Source organism: Aethalodelphis obliquidens, unplaced genomic scaffold (genome assembly GCF_003676395.1).
Source record: "Aethalodelphis obliquidens isolate GAN/ISIS:26980383/991018 unplaced genomic scaffold, ASM367639v1 scaffold94, whole genome shotgun sequence".
Taxonomy (NCBI): domain Eukaryota; kingdom Metazoa; phylum Chordata; class Mammalia; order Artiodactyla; family Delphinidae; genus Aethalodelphis; species Aethalodelphis obliquidens.
Genome location: NW_020838038.1, coordinates 3,031,603 through 3,058,423, shown reverse-complemented (window position 1 = coordinate 3,058,423; position 26,821 = coordinate 3,031,603). Strand labels below are relative to the sequence as shown.

Below are 26,821 nucleotides of genomic sequence, written 5' to 3'. Positions count from 1 at the left end.
TGGGATCTTCCCGGACTGGGGCACGAACCCATGTCCCCTGCATCGGCAGTCAGACTCTCAACCACTGTGCCACCAGGGAAGCCCTGAAGCTCATTTTTATATGCTAGGTTTTACTAAGCAGAGTATAATAAAAGGGCTACTTAAGGTTTTTTGAAGATTTAGAACAAAATATTGTTCCATCACCTATGTCTTAAGTGGAAACACTAAGGCAGGATTTCTCCACCCCGGGCATTACTCACATTTGGGCTGGACCCTCCCCTGTCGGGGGCTGTGCTTTGCTGTGTAGGAAGTTTAGCCGCATCCCTCGCCTCAACCCACTAGATCTGAATAGCACCCCTCTCTTGCCCTCCCCACCTGCCACTACTCCTGACAACCAAAAAATATCTCCAGACATAGCCAAACGCCCCTGGGAGGCAAAATGAGCCTAGGTGAGAAGTGCTGCTCTAAGGCATGCTATTTTGTGCATCTTCAAGATTCTACACTAAGCCTCAATCTTTACTTTTACAGAGAAGGCATATAATGTAAGATGAAAACAAGTAGGACCAAAACATTCTGGCAGGGAAAAATATTCTAAAATATAACCAAGCCGAGATTGTAATTATAAATCAGTCACTTTCTGGGCAGCAAGGTCTGATTTCAGCTGAACCTCAGCTAATTTCAAAGTCATTTCTCTGTAAAGGGCACCACTCACTTTTAGGTTCGTCCCCAACTTTTGCTTCTTTTCTCTCTGAAGTTCTTTTCTGTAGGCATGGATGCTTTCCTCTATGTCTGATAAAGCAGCCACATCACCACTAGTCTTTTCTTTGCTTGCTTCACAACTCTGCACCAAGTTGCTTTCAACCTTAACTAAGGCAGAAGAAAAAGAACCAAGGATAACCAATTCCTTCTCCAAAGCTAATCCCAAATGACCAATTAGGAAATCCTCACTTCCTAATTTTAGATATTTGAAGAAACTGTTTATAGGGAGAACACTGCTGAGATTATGAAGGCACTGGAACAAAACTGTTTGATTCCTGGAATAAAAAACCAAACACAATATTACACAACTTAGGACAGTGAAAAATGGTCATGTACAACATACTGTAGTAATCAATTAATATTCATTTCTAAACTCTCTAGTAATCATCAGAACCAATAATGCATTCATGTGGTCACTGACATAATTCAGACTGTAGCAATCAAATACGGTCAGCCCCGTGGTTGGTTGAATCGCAGATGTGGAACCCATGGGTATGGAGGGCGGACCATACTACGCCGTCCTCTAGGATTCGAGCATCCGTGGATTTTTGCGTCCACTGGGGTCCTGGAACCAATCCTCCATGGATACAGAGGAACAGCCGTATACATATCCTAAACCAACTCAGTTAGTATTAATCAGGTTGCTTCCTGATTAAAGTTCTTTTTCTGAGTAATAAGATCAAAATTATATTTTTAAAACTTCACTGTGGGGGAGCAGTAAGGGGAAATCTTAAAGTCATTATTAGGCCCTAATCAACCCCACCAAAAAGCCAAAAACAAACATAAAATCAAAACGGCTTCAGTTTCTAAATAAGACCACCTGTTCATTCATGTTGTACCAGGCGATGACCTGGACATGTCCCACAGTGGTATAGAACACTACCACGGGGATCCCTGTTGGCACGCACACACACGCACGCACACACACACACACACGCACGCAGGTGCGCGCGCGCACACACACACACACACACGCACTTCCCTGGACCAATTCCAATTTGATGTGCATTACCTGGAATAGACTATTAAAATCCCTTCAAATGGTGTTCTTTGTTTCCAGTTGAAGAGTGTCCCATAGAAGCTTCCTGGCCTTTTGCAAAAGCAAATTTCTGGAAATTCTTTGATAACTTCACATTCCATGTGTTCTAAGAGCCATACCTTCATTGAAGTCAGAGCATAGCTGGGTGATATGATTTGAAAACAAGCTCTCTGCCAGGCCGCGAGAAGCGCAAAGAGATCTTCCATGTGTTCTATGGCAAAAACATGTCACAAGTGCTGTCATTAAACTCTGCCCATTATCACATAAAGGGAGTTCTTAAAATTTTCTGATTCTATTAGGTATATGATTAAAAAGGACCCACAAAAATTACCTATAGGTTTCTTCTTTGGAAATGTCAGCAGGTATTTCCCACTTGAAAGATCTTCTAGACTTAAAGCAATTCTGCCACACTGAACATAACGAGTTGCAGAACGGTTACCATTCTCTCTCTCTCTAATTTGTAGCAGCACAATGCAACAAAAATTACCGAATGCTAAAAGTGGCGAAAGAGATGTTACAGCAGTAATCATCTGCACATACTCTTTCTCAGATGGTTGTACAAAAACAACGCTTTCCTCTTTCTCTTCCTCTTCCTCACTATCAACACTCAACTTGATTTTTTTTACCTCTGATCCTATTTCATATGGCACTGAGCCTGGTACTGGGGAAGATTTCCTACTCAACTTGATCACCCTACTTTGACACTTAATGAGCAGAAAGCTGGAGTTAGGGGCTTGATCCATTGACAGCGATAAAGTCACATGATTCAGGGACCTGTAAAAAATACAGAGTAAAAGCTCATTCTTTAAAATCAAACAGATGATTAAATGCCATACAAACAACAACCAAAAAGTTTTATTCTCTGCTTTCCTAGGAAACATCATTTCAAATGTAAAATATATCAGAAAATTAAGTGTAAAAGCCAAACACATTTTTTTTTTTTTTCGGTACGCGGGCCTCTCACTGTTGTGGCCTCTCCCGTTGCGGAGCACAGGCTCCGGACGCGCAGGCTCAGCGGCCATGGCTCACGGGCCCAGCCGCTCTGCGGCATGTGGGATCTTCCCGGACCGGGGCACGAACCCGTGTCCCCTGCATCGGCAGGCGGACTCTCAACCACTGCGCCACCAGGGAAGCCCAAACACATTTTTAAAGATTCTGTAATAGCACTTCTCTTGAAATAGGAAAGCAAAGACATTATAAATATGCTGGACTTAAGGAAGTAATTTTTTTAGGAGAAAGGAAAGGTAAAGTAATGCCTGTATTTTATTTTTGAGGTAGATTTTTCTCCTTTCCTCTTAAACAAGAAAAAAAAAACTACTAAGTTTTTAAAAGAGTCGATTTTGGTAGTTATTTAGAATGAAACACCTCCATGCACTATATTTCTGTTGGACAGTGCTGTTGTAGAGCATCAAGATAATGTTATCATGTTAGAATTTACTTACACCTTCAAAGAAGATGTGGTTTTCACTCCAACAACCAAGCTATCTTCTATTACACGATACCATATCTTCTCTACTAGCTGTTCTGAATCTTGAAAATTATCTGATAACTTTTCATCAAAGGTATAGACAGGATTTTCTTCTTCACCACAAAGAGTGGCAAGACATTCCTTATGGAAAAACGTTTAAATAACTGATTACAAAAAAAAAAACAACAAAAAAACCTGCCAAATGTATCAAAACTAAAAAAAATAATATAAACCAGCTTTTGGCTGGGCCTTATGGCTTACATATTTAAAAATAAATTATCATCAATAATATATTATAGATTATACATAATTCACTAAAATAAAACTTATAAAACATATAATTAACCATCTACTTGGATTAAGAAGCATGGCCTGACTGTAAACAGGGCTCTGGGTACCCAACACAGAGCCAGCAGGGATGTAAACCTGGAGTCCATTTTGAAAAATAATCTCACAATATGTGCTCAAGGCATGCTGAGAATAATCCAATCTTTATTTTAGCAGTGACTAACTCTAAACTGTAACTGGAAACTTTTGTATGAATAACAGTGATTAAACTATCTTAGGACAGCTGATCGATTATTGCTAAAATTTTCTTCTTTTATTTTTCCTTATTTAAAAAAAATTCTAGTAGAGTTGATGCCAAAATTTTCTTCTTAAAGACCAGGCCACTCACTTATTTCCGCACACATATGGATTTATAATAGAAATGGAAATAGGAGGAGGAGTAATGATAATAATAATACACAACACTTACTGAATGCTTGCTATATGTTAGGCACTGTTCTGAACGCCATTCATGCGTCAATTTGTTTAATCATCACAATAACTCTAGTACCCTAGGTCAGTAGTATTATTATCTACATTTTCCAGATAAGGAAACTTGAGGCACAGGGAGGTTAGGTACCTCCCCCGGTCACCCAGTTAGCAAGACTCAGAGCTGGAATCTGAACCAGAGGCAACTGCTTCCAGAGCCCATGTTGCACATTAACCATTACTCTATACTGCCCCTCTATGTGGTAATTACTGAAAAAAGATATGGGCACTTACATTACAGTGAATGAAACATGTTCCTAGGAATCTGACACTTCTGCCAGTAGCTGTGAGATTTGAGGCAGGCTGTTCACCTGAAACCCGCAGAAATTTTTATTACCTGCCAGAATTGCTCTTAAAGTTAACAATGTAAAGGGCCCAAAACAGTGCCTTGCACGCAGTGGCTTCAATGCACTAATTTGTAACATTTCTTCCCCTTTTCTAACACCGGCAAAATCACCGGGGTCAAGTGGGGAAGGGAAATGGGAAGACTCTGAACAGTGACTTTCTACAAGGACTCGCATGAGGTTTCCCAGGAGATGAGAACAGTAATACAGAAATGCAAGACGATGTGCTTTTGTTTTTTACGTTAATGGAATCATATTTTGGGGCAAAATGATCATATGGCTAAGACCGAAATACAGACACAAGGCAAAGAGCATTACAAGAACAGTAAATCTTAAAGGGAGTCAAAGCAAGGCACTAAAGTGACTTGAGGGAAGAAAATGCAACTTCAAGTGTATCTATGTCCAGCTCTTCTTGATTTATCTGTAACTCTGCTATGCTATCTTTCTCTGTAGGGAACAAATGTGCATAAATCCTATTTTTTATGAAGTCAAAGCAGTTTTTGCTCACTTTCTACATTACTATACTGGCACAAGTAACTGCAAGGTACCTGAAGAGGTTCTTATGATGGTCAACCACAAGGGAAACTAGAGTAAAATTATAAAAAGCAGATATGAGGACTAGAAGAGCATAGCAATTTAGGGACATTAAGTAGAGGAATAAATATCCTTAGAAATGAACCATGCAACAGACTAAAAGAATAATTATATTAATGATGAAATTATGTCACCATTAATACAAGGTAAAATAATACTCAGTATATTCTGTTTAAGAAGTCAGAAAACATATACAATTGCCCCTTGAACAAAAGGAGTTTGAACTGCGCAGGTCCACTTATATGTGGATTTTCTTCAATAGTAGATACTACAGTACTACTTGATCGCCAGTTGCTTGAATCTGCAGATGGGGAACCAGAGATACAGATGGCCCACAGTAAAGTTACTTGTGGATTTTCACTGCGTGTAGGGTCGGCGCCCCTGACCCCCATGTTGTTCAAGGGTTAACTGTAATTCACTTAGGAGTAATTTCTATTCAAACTATACAAAAAAAAAGTTTAATATTTAAACCTTGTTTAAACAAAAGGACTTGTTCCCCGAGGTTCCTGATAACTGAGATTTTAATATCCTACAGAACAATTTGCAAATTGGTAAAATATTGGCTTTTTAACCAAATAGTTTTCAATGTCATAAAAGCCCACCATTACAGAATCCCTGCCACTTTGCTTCTTGATCCATTGTGCAGCATTTTCTAATATATTCCAATATTCTAATTTAAAGAACTCTTCAATAGCTTATAGGTTTTCAATTCATAAAATGATAAAACGGTCACATGATCAAGTTTACCTCCTCTGCACTTGATGTACTATCATCCTTCCCTTGAAACAGGTTCATTAAAGCCTTGTAAGATTTTGAAATAACTTTTTCCTTAAGCAAGAGATGCTGCTGTAATTCCTGAACAGAAACCAAACCAACCTGTAGAGTATAAAGAAAAATCATTGCCAGAGACGTAAGTTCAAATGAAACCGAACGTACCAATAATTCAGTAAGTATTTTCTCCAAATTTGCTTATTAATTCATTTTTCTATAGACAAGTAAAGAATACGTGTCAGAGCAAAACTATTTACAAATTTTGAGTCTCTAATTACAAAGGAAAATAAACACAGCAAATAATTATAATAGTTTACATATCAAATTGAGAGAATGCCAATGTATTTGCATCTGTTTCACTAGTGAGTTAAGTAATGAATCAATATGAATAAGTCCAATCAATATTAATAAAAAGCAAGGCCTACCAACACTCCTACTCCAACAAGAAAACTGTTTTGCTTGTTGAAATAATTTCTGCTTCAAAAAGCAAGACGTATCATTATGAACAGAAATGCTTACCTTTGATTTGATACTGCCTGAAATCCTCTGTTCATATGACCTTTACAGCAAAATTTTAACGGTAACATGTAACTGTCACACGTTAATTGTTGTGCAAATAAACTCAGTGCTCGGGTCCAGTCTTAACTATCGGGGGGTAAAAACTGGCTCTGAACTGGGCATACAGCAAACCGTTCCTTTTATTATACTACATAAATAGATTTCAGCACTAAGGATGAAACATTCATGAAATATATTTTACTCCTGAAAATTTAAAAAGAGTCGCGTCACTGAACATTTAGAAGCTGCTTCATTTCAGGTGGATATCTGAGACTGTTTAAGTATTAATTCAGCTTTTAATATAACATGTTCTTCTAGACTAAAAAAAACAAGATGCAGCCTGTATTTGCCTTTCTTTTAAATTACATTTTAAGGCAGATAAATTCTTTTTCCTTTTATCAATGAATAGAAGTTGGAGAGTAAAGACTGAATTCTATCTTCCCTCAGTGCACAAAGCACGTCAAGTGTCTACCTAACGTTTTAAAACTTCATCTGTTAGCCTACCTCCGAGGGCTCCACGTCATTCACGTCCCATCATTCATTGGCCGAGTAACTCACGACTGTGAGGCCGTGAGATGTACCTGTCTGGGGTGGAGAGCCAAGTGTGAGGCTGCTGGAGGGGCAGGGAGTGGAAGAGAAGGCTATACGGGCAGAATGACAATGAGGGCACCCTCAGAAATTATCCGTGGTCTGTCTTCCCTACTCTCTTCAACATGACCCCCACTCCAGGAATAAATCGTGTGTCACTAGACTTCTTAAATATTCTATGTTGTTACAAGTTTTATTATAAAATTATGAAAATAAGCCCATGATAACAAATTTAAACAACATAAAAAGACATCTCACCTTCCCTTCCTAGACCCTCAATCCCATTTGCACAGCCAAAAGATTGCTTACCTTTCCAGAACTTTTCCATGTATATGTTAAGGTATGCTTTCATTCTCCTCCTCATAAACAAGACCTAACCCAAACCAAACAGAGGAGCACACTGCACTGCGTGACACCGAATGTTGCTTTCCTGTTCTTACTGTGATCTCTTTCATACGTGCAGAAGAGTTTGCAAGACAAAAAAGCAGTTCATAGACTAATGATGAAGTAGATACCCCTGGAACCACACCCAGGTCAAAAAAGCAGCACTTTAGGAGCAGCCCATGGGCCCTCCCCAATAGAGCACCTCTCTCTGCCGGAGGCAACACTACCCTGGCCTTTCAGGATAACTTCCTTGTTGATCTTCATCATTTTACCATCATCATATGAACTCCTAAAGAATATGTTTAGTCTGTGTGTGTGTTCTGCTTCTGAACTTTTATAAGTGGAATCGTTCTGTATGTAATCGCTTTTCGAGTCATCTATTTGTCGCTAGTAGCTGCAGCTCGTGCCTTTCACTGCTCTGTAGCATCCCATCGGCTCACTACACCAGTTCCCCTCTCCTTCCTCCCGCTGATGGACAGCTGGGTTATGCCCAGCTGTGGAGCACTACAAACAATGCTGCTGTGAACATTCCTGTACCTAGGCACAAGTGTCTCCAAGGTCCTGGCCTCTCCTTATCCCTTCCAACAAGTGGCTGGAAAATAAAATGCATAGGGGAAAGAACAGTGAGCCGAACTCTAGCTCTAGCTCTGCAAGCCACCTCACATTTCTGGCTCTCCATCTGCTTCCTTGTATGCAAAATGGCGGAGAGGGTAGATTTGTTCATCTCTAAAAGGCCTTCCAGCGCTTAGAAATGTTTTGAGCCACATTGAGAGCTAGTGGTAACATGTGGATACTTGAAACAACATGGACGCTCAGCTATTTCTCGTACGTCCCTGCCTTCCCTCTCCGTTTCTTTCATATTTTCCTTCTTTGTCTCTGTTGATACCTTCTAGATAATTTTCTTAACAGTCTAGTTTGCTTATTTGCTCCACATCTCTGAGTCAACTGTTAAACTCATCTGTTTTTTTAAATTTCAATTTATTTTTAGTTTATAGAAATGGTTATTTTCTGTGAATAATTAATCATGATGCCTTGTTTCTTCATGTGCTTAGTTATTCTGTAGGTGGCTCATTTTCTTTAAAAAATTACTTGTGAGATTCAGAAGAGACCTAGGATAAATGTGTATTCCTAGAGAGCATTTTATGTTGCTTCTGCCAGGTGACTAGGGCACTCGTGCTTTATGTTAAATACAAATGCTCCCAGGGCAATAGTAGCATCAGTGTTCTGCTTGCCTCCCTGGGTTCCAGCCTTTAGAGTTTGGCCTGCTAATTTATTCTTATATTTTCAGCTTTTTGAAGCTTTTAAGAATATATTAAAAACATATTTCATCTATCATTTTAAGTTGTTTTTATCATCAAAGTTGATCCAAATAAATTAAATGACATATTACCAGAAGTAGAATTTCTAAAAGTCATGCTTTCATAAATTAAATTATTTTGGCATCATTTAACAATCAGTATAAAGAGGTACCTTAATCTTTCTGACAGCTGCACACTATTCCATGGTTCGGTTATATCATATTTACCATACTCCTAATGATGGATATTTAGATTTTGATTGAACTTTGTTTATTAATACTACTTAAACGTTCCTGTAAAATCAGCTTTGCTTACATGTATAAGTATATGTTTAGAACAGATTTCTAGAAGTGAAACTGCAAGAGTAAAAAGATATGTGCAATTCACATTTTAATAGCTATAACAAGTTTCCTTCTGAGGAGGTTGGACCACTTTACATACTCAACAATACTGTTTTAGGGCTTCCCTGGTGGCGCAGTGGTTGAGAGTCCACCTGCCGATGCAGGGGACACGGGTTCGTGCCCTGGTCTGGGAAGATCCCACATGCCATGGTGCGGCTGGGCCCGTGAGCCATGGCCACTCAGCCTGCGCGTCCAGAGCCTGTGCTCCGCAACGGGAGAGGCCACAACAGTGAGAGGCCCGCATACCGCAAAAAAAACCCCAAAACTCAATACTGTTTTAGAATAATGCCTATTTATATTAAGAAAATTAATCCTTTGTCAAATATGTTCCAATTTCTTTTTATATAATTTGCCTTTTTATTTATTTTACTTTGTTTGGAGCAAAGAAGTTTTTAATGTAATCAACCTTTTCCTTTATGGTTCTATGTCCATTATGTTTTATTTATCTACTGTTTACATTCACATCTAATACGTGTTCACCAAGCATTCACTGAATTCACTTTAATATTAAAGTACTTGCAAAAAAAACTTTTAAAGGGCCTGCAAAGTACAAATATTTACTATCTGGCCCTTCACCAAAAAAGTTTGCCAGGGATAAAGGAAAAAGATAAATGACAACACAAGGAAACAGACAAATCAGAAAGGAGGGACAACTGGCCTGGCCTCCTCATTAGTGTCACTTTTTTCAAAACGGGGAGAGGGCATAATTCTAGATGAAAAGACCAATGAGACATATAATAATCAAGTGCAAGTGTAAACTGATTGGATCCTGAAAAAAGCAGCCATATAAAAACATTTTTGTGGCAATTGAAGCCATTTGAATATGGACTGAATAGTAAATAAGATTAAGAGATTATTATACTAACTTTCTAAGTGAATAATGGTATCGGGGTTACATAGGAGAATGTCTTTATTTTTAGGAGATTCCTGCTGAAACACATAGGAGTGAAGTATTAGAAGATGTGCAACTTTCAAATGGTTCTGCAAAAATGTACAAATACATGTACATACGCACAAGCAGAAACAGATAAGGCAAATGTGATTTTTTATAAAGTAACAATAGTTGAATCTACATGGGGACTAGAGATAATCACTGTTTTATTCTATGAATTTTCTGTATATTGGAAAATTTTTATGAATGAAAAAAGGCAGGTTACATAAGAACAGGCATCTTATAATCACATTTCCATGTAAACTTGTATATATTCATTAAAAACATCAACAAGAATACGCAAGTCAAAGTGTTAAAACTGGTTATATCACAGTAGTGGAATCATAGGTAATTGTGAGTATCTCTTGAATATTTCTTGGCATAGTCTGAGTATTTTACAGGGAATGTGTGTTACCTTCGTACATTTGGGAAAAAATCAAAAACTTTTAGAGAGCTTTGTATGGAAAACTTGAAGGTAAACTGAACATGTTTAGAACATGTCATGATTCATCATATTTGCTGCTCCTTTAAAAGAGTTATGGTATGCTGATCCTAAAAACTAGGAAGAATGTGTTTTCAAAAGTCAGTCTCTATTTTATCTTATAAGGCTTATTAAATTTACATAATCTTACGACAAAAAGGTATCATGTTTAGATGACACATTTATAAGTAATGTCATAATAGCTTTTACAGAGGTACCAAAAAAGGAAATAGATCCTTTGAAATACAGGTTTCCCCACTACCCAAAAGTAGAGCATGCCTATGAAACCTTTTGAAAGCCATTATGAAATGATGTAAAGCAAAGAAGCAATTACCTTAGGACACATCTTGCTAAGGGATGCACAAAATAAATGGGAGATAAAGCACGGGTGCTCACAGACACAGGTCAAAGCTATGGCAGCTGGATGCTGAGATGCCAAACTCAGTCCCCAGGAAGGAGCTTGGCGGGGTTACTCTCGCTTCTCGGGACGTGAGGTATAACGGCTCATCGCAAAACAAACGCTGAACGCTATTTTCGCTTTCGCCTTTTCTCATAAAAGTGAAAGTCCTCTTTGGATTTCTTTCTGTTAGCAAAAACAGGTGCTAACGCAGGTCTTTCGTAAAAGCAAAGTGGCATAAAGCAAAGTGGCATAAGGCGAACTTTCAAAAAGCAGGGGATACCTGTACCATATTTTTCCCTCCCAATCACTCAGCTTCTTATACTGTAAGGACCTTTCTTTCAATGTTCTTTCCTTCATTTAGAACAGCACTAATCCAAAAAAGCAAAAGCAGAAAGCAAAGACACTAACTTTCAATCTTCTTTCCAGAGGTGGAACCACCAAATAATTCTCTTTGCCGTCAAATAAGTCATCTTCATTGTAATCCAATGATTCACTCTAATAAATAAAACAATACACTCAAACTGAAATTTTGAAAGAAACTGAAAATTCTTAAGATTAACAAAATACAATTAAAGTTTATCCAAAAGGCAGTGTGCCACAATACACATTGTTATATAAAAGACAAGATACATATTTTCCCCCTCATCTTCTCATAACTAGAAAAAAACTTATTATTTCCACTATTACCACCCACCTAACATTTGTATACTGCTTCAAAAAGTATCAGCTTGGGCTTCCCTGGTGGCGCAGTGGTTGAGAGTCCGCCTGCCAATGCAGGGGACACGGGTTCGTGCCCCGGTCTGGGAAGAGCCCACATGCCGCGGAGCGGCTGGGCCCGTGAGCCATGGCCACTGAGCCTGCGCGTCCGGAGCCTGTGCTCCGCAACAGGAGAGGCCACAGCAGTGAGAGGCCTGTGTACCGCAAAAAAAAAAAAAAAAAAAAAAATCAGCTTACTAGGCTTTTATAAAATCCCATAACTAGAGAAAATACGAATTATCCTCATTTTACTAATGGAAAAAGAAAACAGAAAAAAAAAAACCCTGAGGCTCAGAGATGTTTTATATAGATCTGAAACTTCCAGAGTATTATTTTCCTTATGCTCAAAATCTTAAGATATTACGAACTGTTACTTCTTTTAGTAAAGCAGTTTCGCTTTATTTTGTTCCTTAATTAATCCAATATTATCATGTTTATTGGTATAAAATGTGCTTTTCAGAAGCAACGATAGTTAATTTACAGTATTATTGTCACTTGAGTTAATACCAGATATACTATATTCCAAATTTATAACAAAAACACCTACACTAATATGTATAAAATAGATAACTAATAAGAACCTGCTGTATAAAAATAAATATTTTTAAAAAGTCAATTTGTATAACATTTGTTGAAAGAAGAGTCAATGTACTATTTAAAAGATTCAATGTATGTATTTTTAAAGTTCTAAAAGCTTACTTTAAGTATGAAATCAAAAATATTTAAAGGGTAAGTCAAAAGCTTTAAAGTGCTCAAATTTTCTAAAATATTCTTAAGTAATGCATAAAAAGTAAACAGAACTTACTGAATAGTTTAAGTTGTCCAGGTCTGTTATTTTAAAGGAACTGAGGCAATCTGAATTCAAGGGGTCCTTAAAAAGTAGCAGTACTTGTTCAGTTCCAGTTCCAAGAAAGTCATCTATCAGTACTGAGCTAACTTTCTCCCACTTAGCAGCAACCTGAAAGAGAGTGTTAAAGAAGGAATAGAGAAAGAAAAAAATCAGATGTGAAGTAAGCTAAATCCTTTTGTTGCACGTAGCTCTAATTTGTCATCTTCAGTCTTACAAACAAGCCATGAAAATGGTAGGGTAAACACTGAAAACTAAACTAAAATAAAGATATTGGGAGATGAGAAGACATAAGCAGTCATCAATTTATAAATAGCAAGGTACTGACATTTCTTTATCAACATTTGTCCAGGGACTGTCACGTTCCTGATTTGTATATTAAAATTTTATAATTTATAAATTCTAACACTTCTCATGACTAACTCTAGTGAAGATTCTTTCTCTAACCGGTTAATTTAAGGATGACCCTCACTCCCATAAGCCTTAGTGGATATGTATTTATGATCAAACCAATTAAACAAGGAATTCAGTGGCATTAGGTAACTAGACGGTACTAGCAAACACTTTAAGAGCTCTCAAAGCAGAATAACGTTTAAGAGTCCATATAAAATTAATTAATACCCTAAACTCTGGTAGGACAGAACAGTCATTATGAGGGGCACAGAAGGGGAGGGATCCTAATAGTAGGGCACCTAGAATCATCCTAGCCTAATGAAATGATTTCTTAGGTTTATACAAGAACGTGAGACTCCAAGTTTAAAACAGAAGACAACTTCTTAAAGATCCATAAAGCTGAAAGCTTCCAGATTGGTTCCCTAGAAAACTAACACCATGGGGATCAGAAATCCCTTCTCCCTCAGGCAGAAAAGCTGAAACTCCCACTTAGAATCCCGCATGGATACATCATCCTCTAGGTGGAGGGTAGCCTGCATTACAGCAAGAACATAAGACTCTCAATCTATATAATGAAATATCAATCTTTCCCCTATAAGGTTAATTCCAAAGCAGTGATTTTTCACTCATGCAGGGAGAAAGCTGTAAACTCATATCCTCCCTTCCTCCCACTGCCCCACCATGAATAGCATGGACTATAATGAACCATGTGAAGAGACACTGGTAATAAGAATGTGCTCAGCACGCAAACACCATAGAGCTGTGCACGCATGCATGCACACACACGCCTGCAATCTCTAGCTCTAGAATAGCGTCATCCAAAAGAAATATACGTGAGCCACAAATGCAAGGCACATATATAACTTTAAATTTTCCAGTAGCCAATAAAAGAAAGTTCTCTAGTCGCAGTAAAAAGGTGAAACTTATTTTATTTAATCTATCTAAAATATTATTTCAATTCAATATAATCAATACAAATTATTAAAGAGATATTTTATTTCCATTTTTTACTAAGCCTTTGAAATCTGGTGTGTATTTGACATGGACAGCATGTTCTAATTCACACCAGCCACATTTCAAATGTTGAATCACCACCTGCGGCTAGTGGCTACCGTATAAGACATCGCACCTCTAGAATATATTAGCCTCTTTCTATCTACAACACACCACTATCTGTTTCACATATACCTGACAATGATCTCAATTTTGAAATGCCTGCTACATAGAATACTTGTCAAAACTTGCAGAAACAATTTCTTTGTTGTGGCATGTGGTATCTTTAGTTGCAGCATGCGGGATCTAGTTCCCTGACCAGGGATCCAACCCGGGCCCCTCGCATTGTGAGCACGGAGTCTTACCCACTGGACCACCAGGGAAGTCCTGTGATAGAAAATTTAATTGAGCTTCTAATTAAATGGACAGGGCACATCAAGTAAGGCAGTATCTGCTTTTTTTCCCAAAGCAGCACAGGAACTTAAAAGATTGTATAATGTATTAAAAAAAACTACTTTGGAACATCTTAAACTATAAACACTTCATATCACATAAATGAATGTGCTGATAAACATCTTAAGCCAGGAGGACGCAATGTTAACAAAACACCAGGGTCAGAGAAATATTATCGGAGACGCACAGTTACAATCCTCCAACTTCCTTTTCATTTTCTGCACCTTTTTACTTGTTATTGAATGCTCAATACCAGTGAGTATTTTAAAGCAATTTCCCAACCTTACATTAAAAGACATGACTACATGTAGATAAAATGTGAATGCTTGCTCAAAGGACAACTCTGAGTTTCAAAATGTAACATTCTCTAAGCAATGGTTTTTAGAAAAATTAACCCATCACTTTTCTCTGGAGAACAATTATTTGTCTCTAAAGGGACAATGATAGACTTCAAGGAATTCCTCTAGATTTCATTTTAACTTTAAAACAATAATGACCAACTTTTAAAAAGCTCAACAACTGGGCTTCCCTGGTGGCGCAGTGGTTGGGAGTCCGCCTGCCGATGCAGGGGACACGGGTTCGTGCCCTGGTCCGGGAAGATCCCACATGCCGCGGAGCGGCTGGGCCCGTGAGCCATGGCCGCTGAGCCTGAGCGTCCGGAGCCTGTGCTCCGCAACGGGAAAGGCCACAACAGTGAGAGGCCGGCGTACCGCAAAAAAAATAAATAGATAAAAATAAAAAAAGCTCAACAACTGATTTGAGTTTTCTAGAAAGGTTTATGATCTTATTCTAAGTAAAAATACAAAGCCAATTATTACCAACTTATGAAAATTAAAAAGTTATAGTAAAAGACAAATAAATAGATAATAATTGTAGTTATGTATTTATGTATTCCCCAAAACTCAAGGGTTTTGTGACTCAAAATCACAAGGCAAAATCCTTATCAAGTAATATTCAGATAATTTTAAGAAAAAGGACTGATGTAACATATATGATTTTCTTTTTAGTGCAGCACTAAAAATTGATTTGGATAATAAGACTCCAGGATGAACCCTATGAAGCACAGGGATGCTTAGTAGGTCTAAGACTATGCCAACTGAATGATTAAAAGTACCATACCTGGGGCTTCCCTGGTGGCGCAGTGGTTGAGAATCTGCCTGCTAATGCAGGCAACACGGGTTCGAGCCCTGGTCTGGGAGGATCCCACATGCCGCGCAGAAACTAGGCCCGTGAGCCACAACTACTGAGCCTGCGCGTCTGGAGCCTGTGCTCCGCAACAAGAAAGGCCGCGATAGTGAGAGGCCCGCGCACCGCGATGAAGAGTGGCCCCCGCTTGCCACAACTAGAGAAAGCCCTCGCACAGAAATGAAGACCCAACACAGCAAAAATAAATTAATTAATTAATAAACTCCTACCCCCAACATCTTCTTTAAAAAAAAAAGGTACCATACCTGAAAGTTCTTTTCCCAAACAGCACAAGCATCACTGGCCCTAAAGGATATGACGAAAAGGAGGTCTCCTCCACCTGAATCCATAAGTTGAACTGCACAAGGATCTCCAAATGGAAGCTGGCACACACTTTTAGGAGTCCCATCTTGGAATGAAATCAGCTGATTCTTTTGAGTAAGAGCAATCAGCGACATTCTTAACCGGTTGTTGACAATCTCAGTTGCACAGACATGCACACATGTTATCACACTGGTATAAACAGGAGGGATAATGTATGTATCACTTATTACTTCTTCCCTTTCGAGCGAGTATACACAAAATTGAGTATTCCAAGTTGCATAATCTGATTTTGAAGGCTGTGGGGTACATCCTTCCTCAGATAAGTTACATCTCTTTCGTCCTAACAAAACCATACCTACATTTTCAATCTCCCCTGCCCACTCAATAGAGGAAAACTTAATGGACATAGTAACAACTTTGCCAGTTTGGGAAGAGATATAAAAGAATGTTTGGATATGTCTCCATAAAACTAAAGGGCCATTAAGGACCCTTATGCTGTCCTTCAACTCACAGTGTAGGCTAAAACTCAAACGCTTTTCAAATTTATTGGTACTGTGAAGAAATAGTAGAAAATATCTGAAAACGTTACTCTTTTTAATGCACTGTATCATAATATAAGGCAGATTAATTCCAGTTCTGAAATCTGAAACACAGTCGCAACCCATAATTCTTAAATGAGAGTATTCTTCTTTTATGCTGAAGAATCCAGTGGATTTCTGAACAAATACTCCTGTTCCTCTGTCAAATACCATTCTTCGGACATGTAACACAGTTGTTTTTGTAGGCCCTTCATCTACAAAATTTCCTTTAGACAAATGAAAAACAAGGACTTCTCCATTATAACAGAAGAGCCTTTCTTGTTCATTAGATGACATTGCTTGTTTGCTAGTAAAGTCACAGTATCAAGTCCAATTTTCAAATGTAAATCGATTCCAGTTGATGCTTCTAAACCTAAAAATGAAATGAGGGAAACTGCCATCCAGTAGGCAGAGCTGAAAAGAAAACACATGTTTTTGTTAGAGAACCATCACATAGGTAACTATAAACTTTGACATTTTTAAGCTTTTTATGCTATTTTAACAACGTCACACTTATCAAAAAACTGTATCCCAAATGTTATTTCTGTACAGCCGTTAAAAAACACAGTTTGCAAAGAATGCAAATAACCACACCACAAAAGATAACCGAATGTGTTAACAGCATCTATTAAAAGGTGTGGGTGCTCTATTATAAGGAACTGCACACATTCTCTCTGGCTCAGGGAATTTCTTAAGGGTTCTACTTCTGTCTCTCAAACCTACCAACCTAATCTGGTTTCTCCCTGTCGGCCTGAGTCCCTCTACAATGACAACTCAGTCAGTCAAGGATTCAAATTAGAGCACTCCCACAGACCAGGCGCTTGGGTTCCTGCTTCCCTGAGAAAGGAGTTCGAACGGACTCGATGGCCAAAATGAAAGCCCAGAAAGAAAAACAGGAGATGCTGTAACATGGCTTTAAAAAAATCTCCATAAGCGTAACAGAAATAAATCTTAAATCTTACTTTGCAAAAACAGTGCAGTTTTACACCCTAAGGAAGTCACTATCCTCATTCAAAGTAGAAGAAAATAGAGATTATGGAGGATCTATAAAATAGAGGATCCTCTATAAAACAGAGGATTAAAATAGAGTATCATTGTTATAATGAACACAAGAATTAAATAATAGCTATCAATTATTCACGCTTATTATATGCCAGGTACAATACATGCATTATTTCACTTAAGGCTCACAACTACTCTTTTAAAGTAAGTATTCTTATTATCCCATCTTATAAACAAGAAAACCGTAGTCTAACAAAGGTCAGAAAATTCTTCCAAGCTTACAAAGCTAATCAGCAATGGCACTAGATTTGGAAGAGGGGCCCAATGCCTCCTGAACCTACACTTTTAACCACTACACTGTCCTGGCACACATTCCCTTACTCTGAACACTGGTTAAGAAAGACAACTTGAGAGAATTAGTAAAGTAGAACACATAACAAAGGAACACCCCCTCCACTGAACACATGTAAGAAAACATGTAAGAAAAAGATGTTGATGTCTCTTTATCCAGTGGCTATATATGCTGAGTCACTCCTGTAACAGTTACCAAATGCTTAGCATATGCTAAGAACCGTGCACCTTTAGAACACCGTCTGAATGTTGGGCCTGCCTTGTACTAGATGTGTGATCTATGGCAAGTTTCTTAACCCCTTTATGCCTCACATCCACATCTATGTAATGGGGTGTAGTAACAGTATCTACCCCACAAGGTGCTGGAATTAGCTAATATAACTCACTTGAAATAGAAGCTGGCACATAGAAAGTGCTAATAAAGGCTAGCTACTATCATTCTCATCATCATGGCTGGCTCTGGTTCATACAGTACCTAATCTTAGAAACATCAGAATAGTTGCATACTTAATGGTCTGTGAATGCTGAAATGTCTCTCGTCACTCACTATAAGTAACTCTAACTCATACTCTCTCTTTTCTCTTATTTGTGGATCACTTAAACCAGGAAAATAAAGTACTTTAGAAATAAATGAAAACTAGGTCATGTACAAGGAAGTAATATTGTTTTCCTCTTTCAAATGAGAAGCAAACTCCAAAGGCTTAGGTTTTGTTCTTTTAATATAAAAATCTACCAATAGTCCAATTAGAAAAAAAGTCACTGAACCATTAATCTATAAATTTAACTTAATATAGCCTGCATTTTATTGAAATGACTTGATTTAGAGGCAATTCTACTTAAAAGCAGACTAGATTAGTCAGCATCTACATTCGAATTGGAGATGCTGCACCTTATTGTCTAACTTCCAAATACATGTGGTTTTAAAATATGTTCACAGCAACTAAGTCCATGCGCCACAACTACTGAGCCTGCACTCTAGAGCCCACGTGCTGCGACTACTGAAGCCCACGCACCTAGAGCCCGTGCTCCGCAGCAAGTCACCGCAATGAGAAGCTGGTGCACTGCAACAAAACGTAGCCCCAGCTTGCCGCAACCAGAGAAAGCCCGCGCGCAGCAACGAAGACCCAATGCAGCCAAAAAAATAAAATAAAATATGCTCACAAATCTCTTTGAAATTCCTTCCATCAAGAAGGAACTCTCCTCCCCTTGAGTGAGGCCTGGTCATTATGACTCACTTCCAGCCAACAGAATACAGCAGAAGACTGGGTGACAGAGCATGGTGGTTTCCTCAGTGACCTGTTCCTTGGCTCACTTGCACTGGGGAAAGCCACCTGCCGTATCATTAAGACACTCGGGCAGCCCCGCGGAGATGTACACGTGGCAAGGAACTGTGGCTTCCTGCCAACAGCCAGCAAGGGACTGAGGCCTTTTGCCAAGAGCCATGTGAGTGAGCCTTCCAGGGATCCCATCTCCCAGCTCCAGTCAAGCTTTCCTGAGCAGACCCACCCCAGCTAAGCGGCTCCCAAATTCCTGGTCCTCAGAAATTTTAAGTTAATAAATGTTTGTTGTTTTATGCTGCTCAATTTGGGAGTAATTTGTTATGCAGCAACAGATAAATACATTCCTCTATGGCATTTGGGGTTTTTTTTCAAATCAAATTGATGATATTGCTTTTGAGAATTTCAAGAAGTATTAGTGAAGTAACTGGAGATACTAGATCATAATACAAACTAGCAGAAGCCAAACAGTTTCCTGGCTTGTTGTTAAGCAATTCATGCGAAGATCTGGGACAACAGGTACCCCAGAGTAGTTTCAGCTTCATCAGTAAAGAAGATACGTAGGGTAACCAAAGGTGTGGCTTTTAATTACGAAACTACGTTTTACTTGAAAGGAAATACACATATTGGTTATATTACATCAAAATGTATGACTACTAATTTATTTCAAATTTCCCACAGACATCTCAGACCTCTTAGAAGACTTCTAAGAAAGTTTCCTTTTTTAGCACTAAATGATATATTCTTTTTTAGCATTATATATTATAAATATAAATTATATATTCTGAGGTAAAGATCTAAAAACTCATTGTCTTTTACTACCTACTCACTTCAAAAGGTGTTCAGATTTCTTAATACTAAAAACAACCAAAAATACCTTCTGTCCAGGAAAGGATTTTGTTATTTTAATATTAAATGTCACAACTAATGTGTCATCAACACAATGCTCTTGTTCACCAACACCCAAGTGTGACAGGAGTAAGGAGGATCTTAGTGGTAAGACCACTAAGTAAAAGGTCACAGAACCGCCCCCTTCAAAAATCTTTGGAGTATGTATTGTTGCACCTTCATAAAGTAATGAGTTAGGAAAATCAGGCCCCTTACATTCTATTCTTTTAATGCTATCACCAAGTTCCTTAACTTAGAAACTTCTTTCTTCCAACTCTCTGATCCAACTGCCACTATGATGATTCAGGCTTTCATCTCTCATTTAGGTTGCAATAAAAGCCCTTTAATCAGTCTTCCTTAATCTAGTCTCTCTCCCCTGCAATATATCCATTCATTTATGCTACCTCAGTTATTGTTCTAAAACACAAACTTGACTGGGTAACTGTCCCCTAATTTAAAAGCTTTGCATGCACTTACCGCCACTCCCCCACACCCCCCAGATCTACGATCTATGATCCCTAAACTACTACCTGGAAAGACAGATGCGAAACAGTGTACTGACCATATGAATGACATAGAGATAAAAGGGTGCAAGCCACTGCTATATTATAATCCTATTATCCTATTATAATCCTAACCCAACATGCTTTTAGCATGAGCTCTAGGCAAAAAGCAAACTTCTTCTCATGGACTTAGACTCAAATAGATTTAAAAAACATAACTGTTATATAAAAGGTCATTATTTTTTATTTTTAAATACTACTGCAAAAACATGCACATTTTTAAGGTAAGTTATTCTAAATGGACCATCTTCAGGGTTAAAAATTAGAAACTATAATATATTTATAAAGATAAATTTTTTCCTCAAACTTTCTGTAATCTCAAGGCTTACTGAATTCACATATCTGTGAATACCTGTTTTATTTTATACTATGCAACATCTTTTTTAAAAGTAAAAGTTCTGAGTATATGTACATAAGACAAACCTTTAAGTCTATGGAATAAGTGGTAATGTTCTTTTTTCAGATAGAAATAATCTGGAAACAAACCCAGGTTCAATTTAGAGGTTCTTAAACCAATATAAACAAGCCTTGATTAATCAAATCAGGACACCAGGCTTAGTATTCCAGCCTATTAGTCACTTGACTTTTTACTTGGTACTCTTATAACAGTGGCTGCAGAATAAAACAGGTAACTCAAACCAGTTACGTTTTACCTCCTGTTTCAGCTCTGGAGGGGGGTGGCGGAGGGAAGGAGGGAGGGGAGATTTGGATGCAGATTATTTGTAAAATACTAGGTAGTTAATTTGAGCTTTTCCTGTTCTGTATTACCACACATCAAAGTTGACTGTATATATTTCACATACAAAATGGAAACAGATGTGTGAGTATACTAGAAAAACAATACATGCTAAGCTAAATATAGTAGATGGGCAACAAATTATCACCCTTCTCTCCCAGCCTCCCACCAAATAAACAATGCTCCCGTTCAATGCTAATAATAACATCTGGCATTATAAATTTCAGAACTCTTAAATAAACTACAAGTCTGGTTCAGGAAGATCCTAAAAGACACTATATTATCTGCAGGTGAAAGCTATAAAACTCTTAAGAAACCAATCGATAGATTGCGACCAATGGAAAGTGTCTTTGGAATTCTACCCTTGGAAAAAAGATAGAATTAAGACTCCCAACTACAAACTTCACCTAATAATATTAAACATAAACGTATGAGCGTAATACCCATAGATATCATTTTTCCAACATATAGGACATTCTTTACCTAAGTATATTAACTTGGCTACAGAATGGGTCCACTGTTAAAACTTTTTCTACCTATATACCTAGGTCATTTGTTGGGGCTTGCCCAGAATCAGTCTCCCCTTTCCCTTTCCCAACAACACTTAGTGTACCTCAAATGTAGATGAATGTGGGGGGATGGTGGTCCACTGAGAGAATCAGGAAAGATTAAATTAAAGGTTCTTGATACCATACTAAGGAATTCTAGCTTTCTCTAAGCAGTGATAAATCACTGAAAGATTTCAAAAATAGAAATCAGAGGGGCTTCCCTGGTGGCGCAGTGGTTGGGAGTCCGCCTGCCGATGCAGGGGACACGGGTTCTTGCCCCGGTCCAGCGGGATCCCACATGCCGCGGAGCGGCTGGGCCCGTGAGCCATGGCCGCTGAGCCTGCGCGTCCGGAGCCTGTGCTCCGCAACGGGAGATGCCACAACCGTGAGAGGCCCGCGTACCACAAAAAAAAAAAGAAATCACAGGATTGTACTTCTGAATAATAAAGATCCTGGTGACAGTGTTGTACTTCTGAATAATAAAGATCCTGGTGACAGTGCTGTACTTCTGAATAATAAAGATCCTGGTGACAGTGTTGAAGATGGGGGAGTGAATTGAGATTGGAGGAGGAGCCATCAGTTAGGAAATCATTACAAGTACTTAATTAAAGGGAGACTTTGGGAGGCAATTTGGCAGTAAACAGAAATGCATATACCCAGCAATTTCATTTCTAGATATGAACCCAGAGAAATAATCCTACATAATAATGCACAAAGACATTGCTCTAGAATGTTCACTTTGCCGTTATTTGCAATTTTTTTTTTGAAAAGCAAGAACTTCAATGACCACCAATAGGGGAATGAATACAGATGGAATATCATACTACAGTTAAAAGGAATGAATTAGATGTGTATCCTCGGGGCTAGACTTCAGAAGTCAAATGAAAAAAATTAAGTTGAAGAAAAATGTATAGTGTAGTACATTATGTATCAAAATCAAAACACATAAAACAGCATGAAATATTTTGTTTACCTGCAATGGCTGTATTCCCTGACTGCTCTCTCTATGCCAGGCACTGTTCTAAGCACTTTGGACTAATTCATTCCTCATGACGTCCTTATGCTGTAGGCAGTATTATCCCATTCTACAGATGGGGAAACTGAGGCATGGAGTTTAAGGCCTACAGATAGGAAGTGATAGAGCCAGGATTCAAACCTAGGCAGCCTGGTCCAAAGCAAAAAAAGCAAAGGTGCAAAGATTCATGCCAAATCCCAATGACTACTGATTTTGGAGAAGAGGAATATCAGAGTAGGGGAGTGGAGCCAGAGAGAGGCTTTAGCCCTATGTGAAATGCTATTTCAAGGGCGTATTCAAATACTTTTTAAACAATGTTCATTTTTCCCCCATTAAAAAAAGTGAACATATAAACAAAGTTTGGAGCAAAAGAGTGTCCATCGTGGTTGACTATGGCTGGTGGGAATATGGGGACCGTTCTTACAACTTCTTGGTAGTCTTTTGTTGCGAAAACCAAAAATGTCTCCAGACATGGTCAAATGTCCCCCGGGGGGGCAAAATTGCCCGGCTGAGCACTTCCTTAATTAATAAACCGTAAGACGCTTTACATCTTTTAACTCTATATACCTGTTTTAAAGATGTCAAAGATACATTCTCTGTTAAGTATTTCACCCTCCAAGTGAGAAAGATGCTGCAGGGGTGAAGAAAGTGTCAAGCGAAATAATCCTCGAATAGAGTAACCACTTGGAATAATCTAGTTATCCTTCCAGAGAAGGGTGGGCACAGGCCCCGGATAGCCCACTTCCTTCGCGCTCTTCCGCAATAAAGGGACTAGGGGAGCAAAACCCTGCGCCGCCGCCACCCCCTCGGCGAAGGCTGGGTCAGGGAACACGCCGCCGGCCCTACCTCAGCGTGTGAGGCTCTAGCACACCGCAGCCGCCACGTCCCCAACGTCGCAAAACCGCTCAGCGCCAGGAGGCTCCAAACCTCCCGCCCGCGCGCTGCATCTTGGGAGGCCCAGGCCGGAGGCTGCGTCCAGCGCAGAGAAGGCGGAGCCTGCCTAGCGGCCAGAACCGGGTTGCCAAGGGAGGCTGAGGAGGCGAGGCCTCCGGGGAATGTTGTGAAAGCGAATAGCAGGAGGAGCTAGTCAGGGCTGAGCTTGAAGAGGGAAGCGCCCGCGATCCGCCGGTTGGCGGGGGCGGGTCCGCAGTGCAGGAGACGTCGAGGGGCGGGGCCCGAACAAGAAGTGAATGGGAAGCCAGGTTGAGGGCCTGGTCCCGCCTCCATTCCCAGGCGGCCGCACCGGATTGGGCGGTGCGGCGGCGCTGCTGCCCGCCTTCCGTTGTCACGCGACCGCCTCCACCTCCCGCCCTTCCCTCTTTACCTCCGGGCCGGCTTGCCCTGTGATGAGATAGTCGGACCGCAGTCGTGGAAGTGGCGACGGCAACTGCAATAACGTCCACGACCGCGACCATGGCCGAGGTGAGGAGCCGACCGCACCGCTGCCGAGCCCCTCCAACTCGGACCCCGAAGCCGCCTCAGCCTCGGGGGCCGTGCGCCCAGGTGCAGGTGGGCTGGGCAGCGGGGAAGTGGGATGGAGCGCGTAATGTCTAAGCGTCCCTTCGTGTCTCCCTTATAGTGTCAAGCCCAGAATAAAGCCAAGCTCATCTCTGACGTCCGACGGAGGTTCGAAGCTGAGTATGTGACAGGTGGGTACCGCAATCTCGGTGTTGAGGCAGGTGTGAAATGAGCGTCCCCAACTTTGCTGGGGTGTTTGCGGGAGTCATTAGGGACCATTTCGATCCTCACGGGGTTAGGGACCGTGCCCTCCACGTTTCCCAGGTTTTACTCTCCGTAATATGGCAAGGACACTGCTCCAATTGGGCAAGTGATGCGTCCATTGATTCCTAAAGGGTTAACGTAAGTTGGAAGTGTTTTGAGCGTCTCGAGTTTATGGAACTTGCAGGACACTTGTCAGGCCCTCAGCTCAGGTGACACTGTACCTCTAATGACCTTTCACGAGCAACAATCTAGAAAATGAACCTGGAAACAGCTGTAATACTACTCACGTGTGCTTAATTGGGGATCTGAATTCCTCGGCCATTTTGCCTAATTGCACTTCCTACAACCCAGCAGGCTCCCCGCGAAGTAGGCCCTCTCGTGCTGGAGCGAGTTCTTATCTTTTTATCCCACATGTACATAGCAAAGTACCTGTGAGTCCAGAATTGATTTAGTGGGTGAACGTTCTGTGTCCAGATGTCACAGATAACTTGAGCTGTCCAGTATTTAACTGATGATTTAATCTTTGTACAGTAATTTTCAGAAGCCTGTAGGATAATGTATTATAAATATGGAATAAATAGTCTAATCCAGACCCTAACACTTACTAGCTTGCTTGTCTTCTCTGAGCCCCTGATTCCATAAGTGTGAAATGTGAATAATTAGGTTAGGAGAATTAAATGAAAAGGCATATATCAAACTGTGTAGCATGGGGTTAGCATATAGTAGGCTCTCAGTATTTTTCCTCAGTAGTCTTTTTGGTTATGTGAAAGGAGTTCAGCTTCTACATCTTGATTTTAGTGCTGAGCGGAGGTTCCCCACAGCTTTAGACTGCCCTAGATGGTATGTCAGTTAATGACCTAGAACAAATAAAGAAATATGTTTGGAATAACCTAGTCAGTAAATCTTTCATCCCTCCCTGTCAGTTTTCTTCACATTCCAAACTTTGTACCAGAGAGTTGCAAAAGCACTTGATTCACTTGTAGCCCAGAGATCTCATTTCTAATAAGGTAGCTGGTTCCAGTAAAGAGAGAATTCTAAAATTGCTTTCTGTGGAAATGTAACTCTTAGAGCTACGTGGTTTATAACATTGTAAGAAGTAACCCAGAACTTGACCTAATGAGCTAGTTCTCCCTAATGGTCATTTACTTAGGCCCGAGGGAGGAAGCAGGATGTAGTCATGGAATTTAGCGATAGATAAGATCTTGAAGGTCATCTTGGTCCAACCTTCTCATTTTTACAGTGAAGAAAGTGAGCTCTAGAGAGATGAAGTGATTTGCTCAAACGCCCTAGTGTTAGTAGCTAGGCCGGGGCTGGTGCTCAGGTCTTCTGAATTCACTCTAGTGATCTTTTGGCAGCACCGTCATGTCTAATTAGATCATGGCACTCCCCAGCTTGAAACCCTTCAGTACCTTTCTGCTATGTTTAGCGTAGACCCCAATTCTTTATGGTGGCCTACACTGTCAGGCCATGTATGCACGAGCTGGATGAGCTCCACCCTCATCTTTTACTACTCCTCTTGCTTAGTACAGATTTCACCACTGCCCACAGTAAGAAACGTATTATACGTTGTAACTTAGTACACACGCACACACATAACTGAAGCAGAAGTTCATTAAAGAATACTTATGCTGAAAACCTATGACTCCCTGATACAATGACCCATAAAATTGACATCTCAACCTACAAATGTGACCCACAGTTTGAATAACATGGCCAGCCACACTGCTGCTTTTATGCACTCCAGATGGACTTCCATAACCTGTAATTTCCTGTTCATTTGTTTCCTTATTGTTCATTTCCTTCAGTAGAATGTCTGTGGGTCTGGGGCAGCCTTTGGGCCTTGAGGGCAGGGTCTGACTCGCCTCTGTATACTTATCACAGCTCTGAATACATAGTCATTGATTGAATACAGCAATGCTTAAATACATACATATGAAGATGAGTCCAAGTCTATATTAAGAGCTGTCCTGACCATCTCCCCTCCCCCACCAAAATCTGGCAAAGAGCAGCCCTCACAAAATGTCTCCTAAAGACCAGTGTTATTTCAAATTAAAGCACCGTCTGGCATTAAGTATAGGGAGGGTTTTGTCACACCTGGGGATGTGTGAATGTACGTGGGTGAGTTATCTGCACAGCCATTGCAAATATTAATTAATTTAAAGACTTGCGTTGGAAAGGAAAATAAAAGTTCTTTAAAGACTTTCTCCCCTTAAAGTTTCAGCTGTTTGCTGAAATACAGCACTGGGTAAAGGTAGAGTAGGAAAGTGGTGAAAAGGGTTTTTTGATTTGCCTGTGTTCTCCCTTTCAAGTTTACTTTTTAGAAGTTAGGTGTTGAGAACATCCACTTTCCTCCTTCCTCTGTCTTTCATTTTCCCCTTT

At 39.7% G+C, this 26,821-nt stretch overlaps 2 protein-coding genes across 5 annotated transcripts in view; one reads left to right on the top strand and one right to left on the bottom strand.

Annotated features, from left to right (window-relative positions):
• Window positions 1-23,665, bottom strand: FANCB (FA complementation group B). Its single transcript, XM_027095764.1, has 9 exons — window positions 23,567-23,665; window positions 15,705-16,754; window positions 12,373-12,525; window positions 11,220-11,306; window positions 5,747-5,875; window positions 3,220-3,386; window positions 2,109-2,551; window positions 1,751-1,988; window positions 1-1,013 (listed from the first exon to the last, which is right to left on the bottom strand). The coding sequence occupies exons 2-9, from the start codon at window positions 16,635-16,637 to the stop codon at window positions 599-601; spliced, it is 2,565 nt and encodes an 854-aa protein (XP_026951565.1). The 5' UTR covers window positions 16,638-16,754; window positions 23,567-23,665; the 3' UTR covers window positions 1-598.
• A 347-nt stretch (window positions 23,666-24,012) lies between these two features.
• Window positions 24,013-26,821, top strand: part of MOSPD2 (motile sperm domain containing 2) — a 61,539-nt gene continuing 58,730 nt past the window's right edge. For 2 of the 4 annotated variants that reach the window (XM_027095723.1, XM_027095722.1), the window contains exons 1-2: window positions 24,013-24,142; window positions 24,300-24,369. In XM_027095723.1, the coding sequence (XP_026951524.1) occupies window positions 24,134-24,142; window positions 24,300-24,369 (79 nt within the window). In that variant the 5' untranslated portion in view covers window positions 24,013-24,133. Of the gene's footprint in view, window positions 24,143-24,299; window positions 24,370-26,821 lie in introns of those variants that run through there. The other 2 variants (XM_027095726.1, XM_027095724.1) reach the window with 2 other exon arrangements.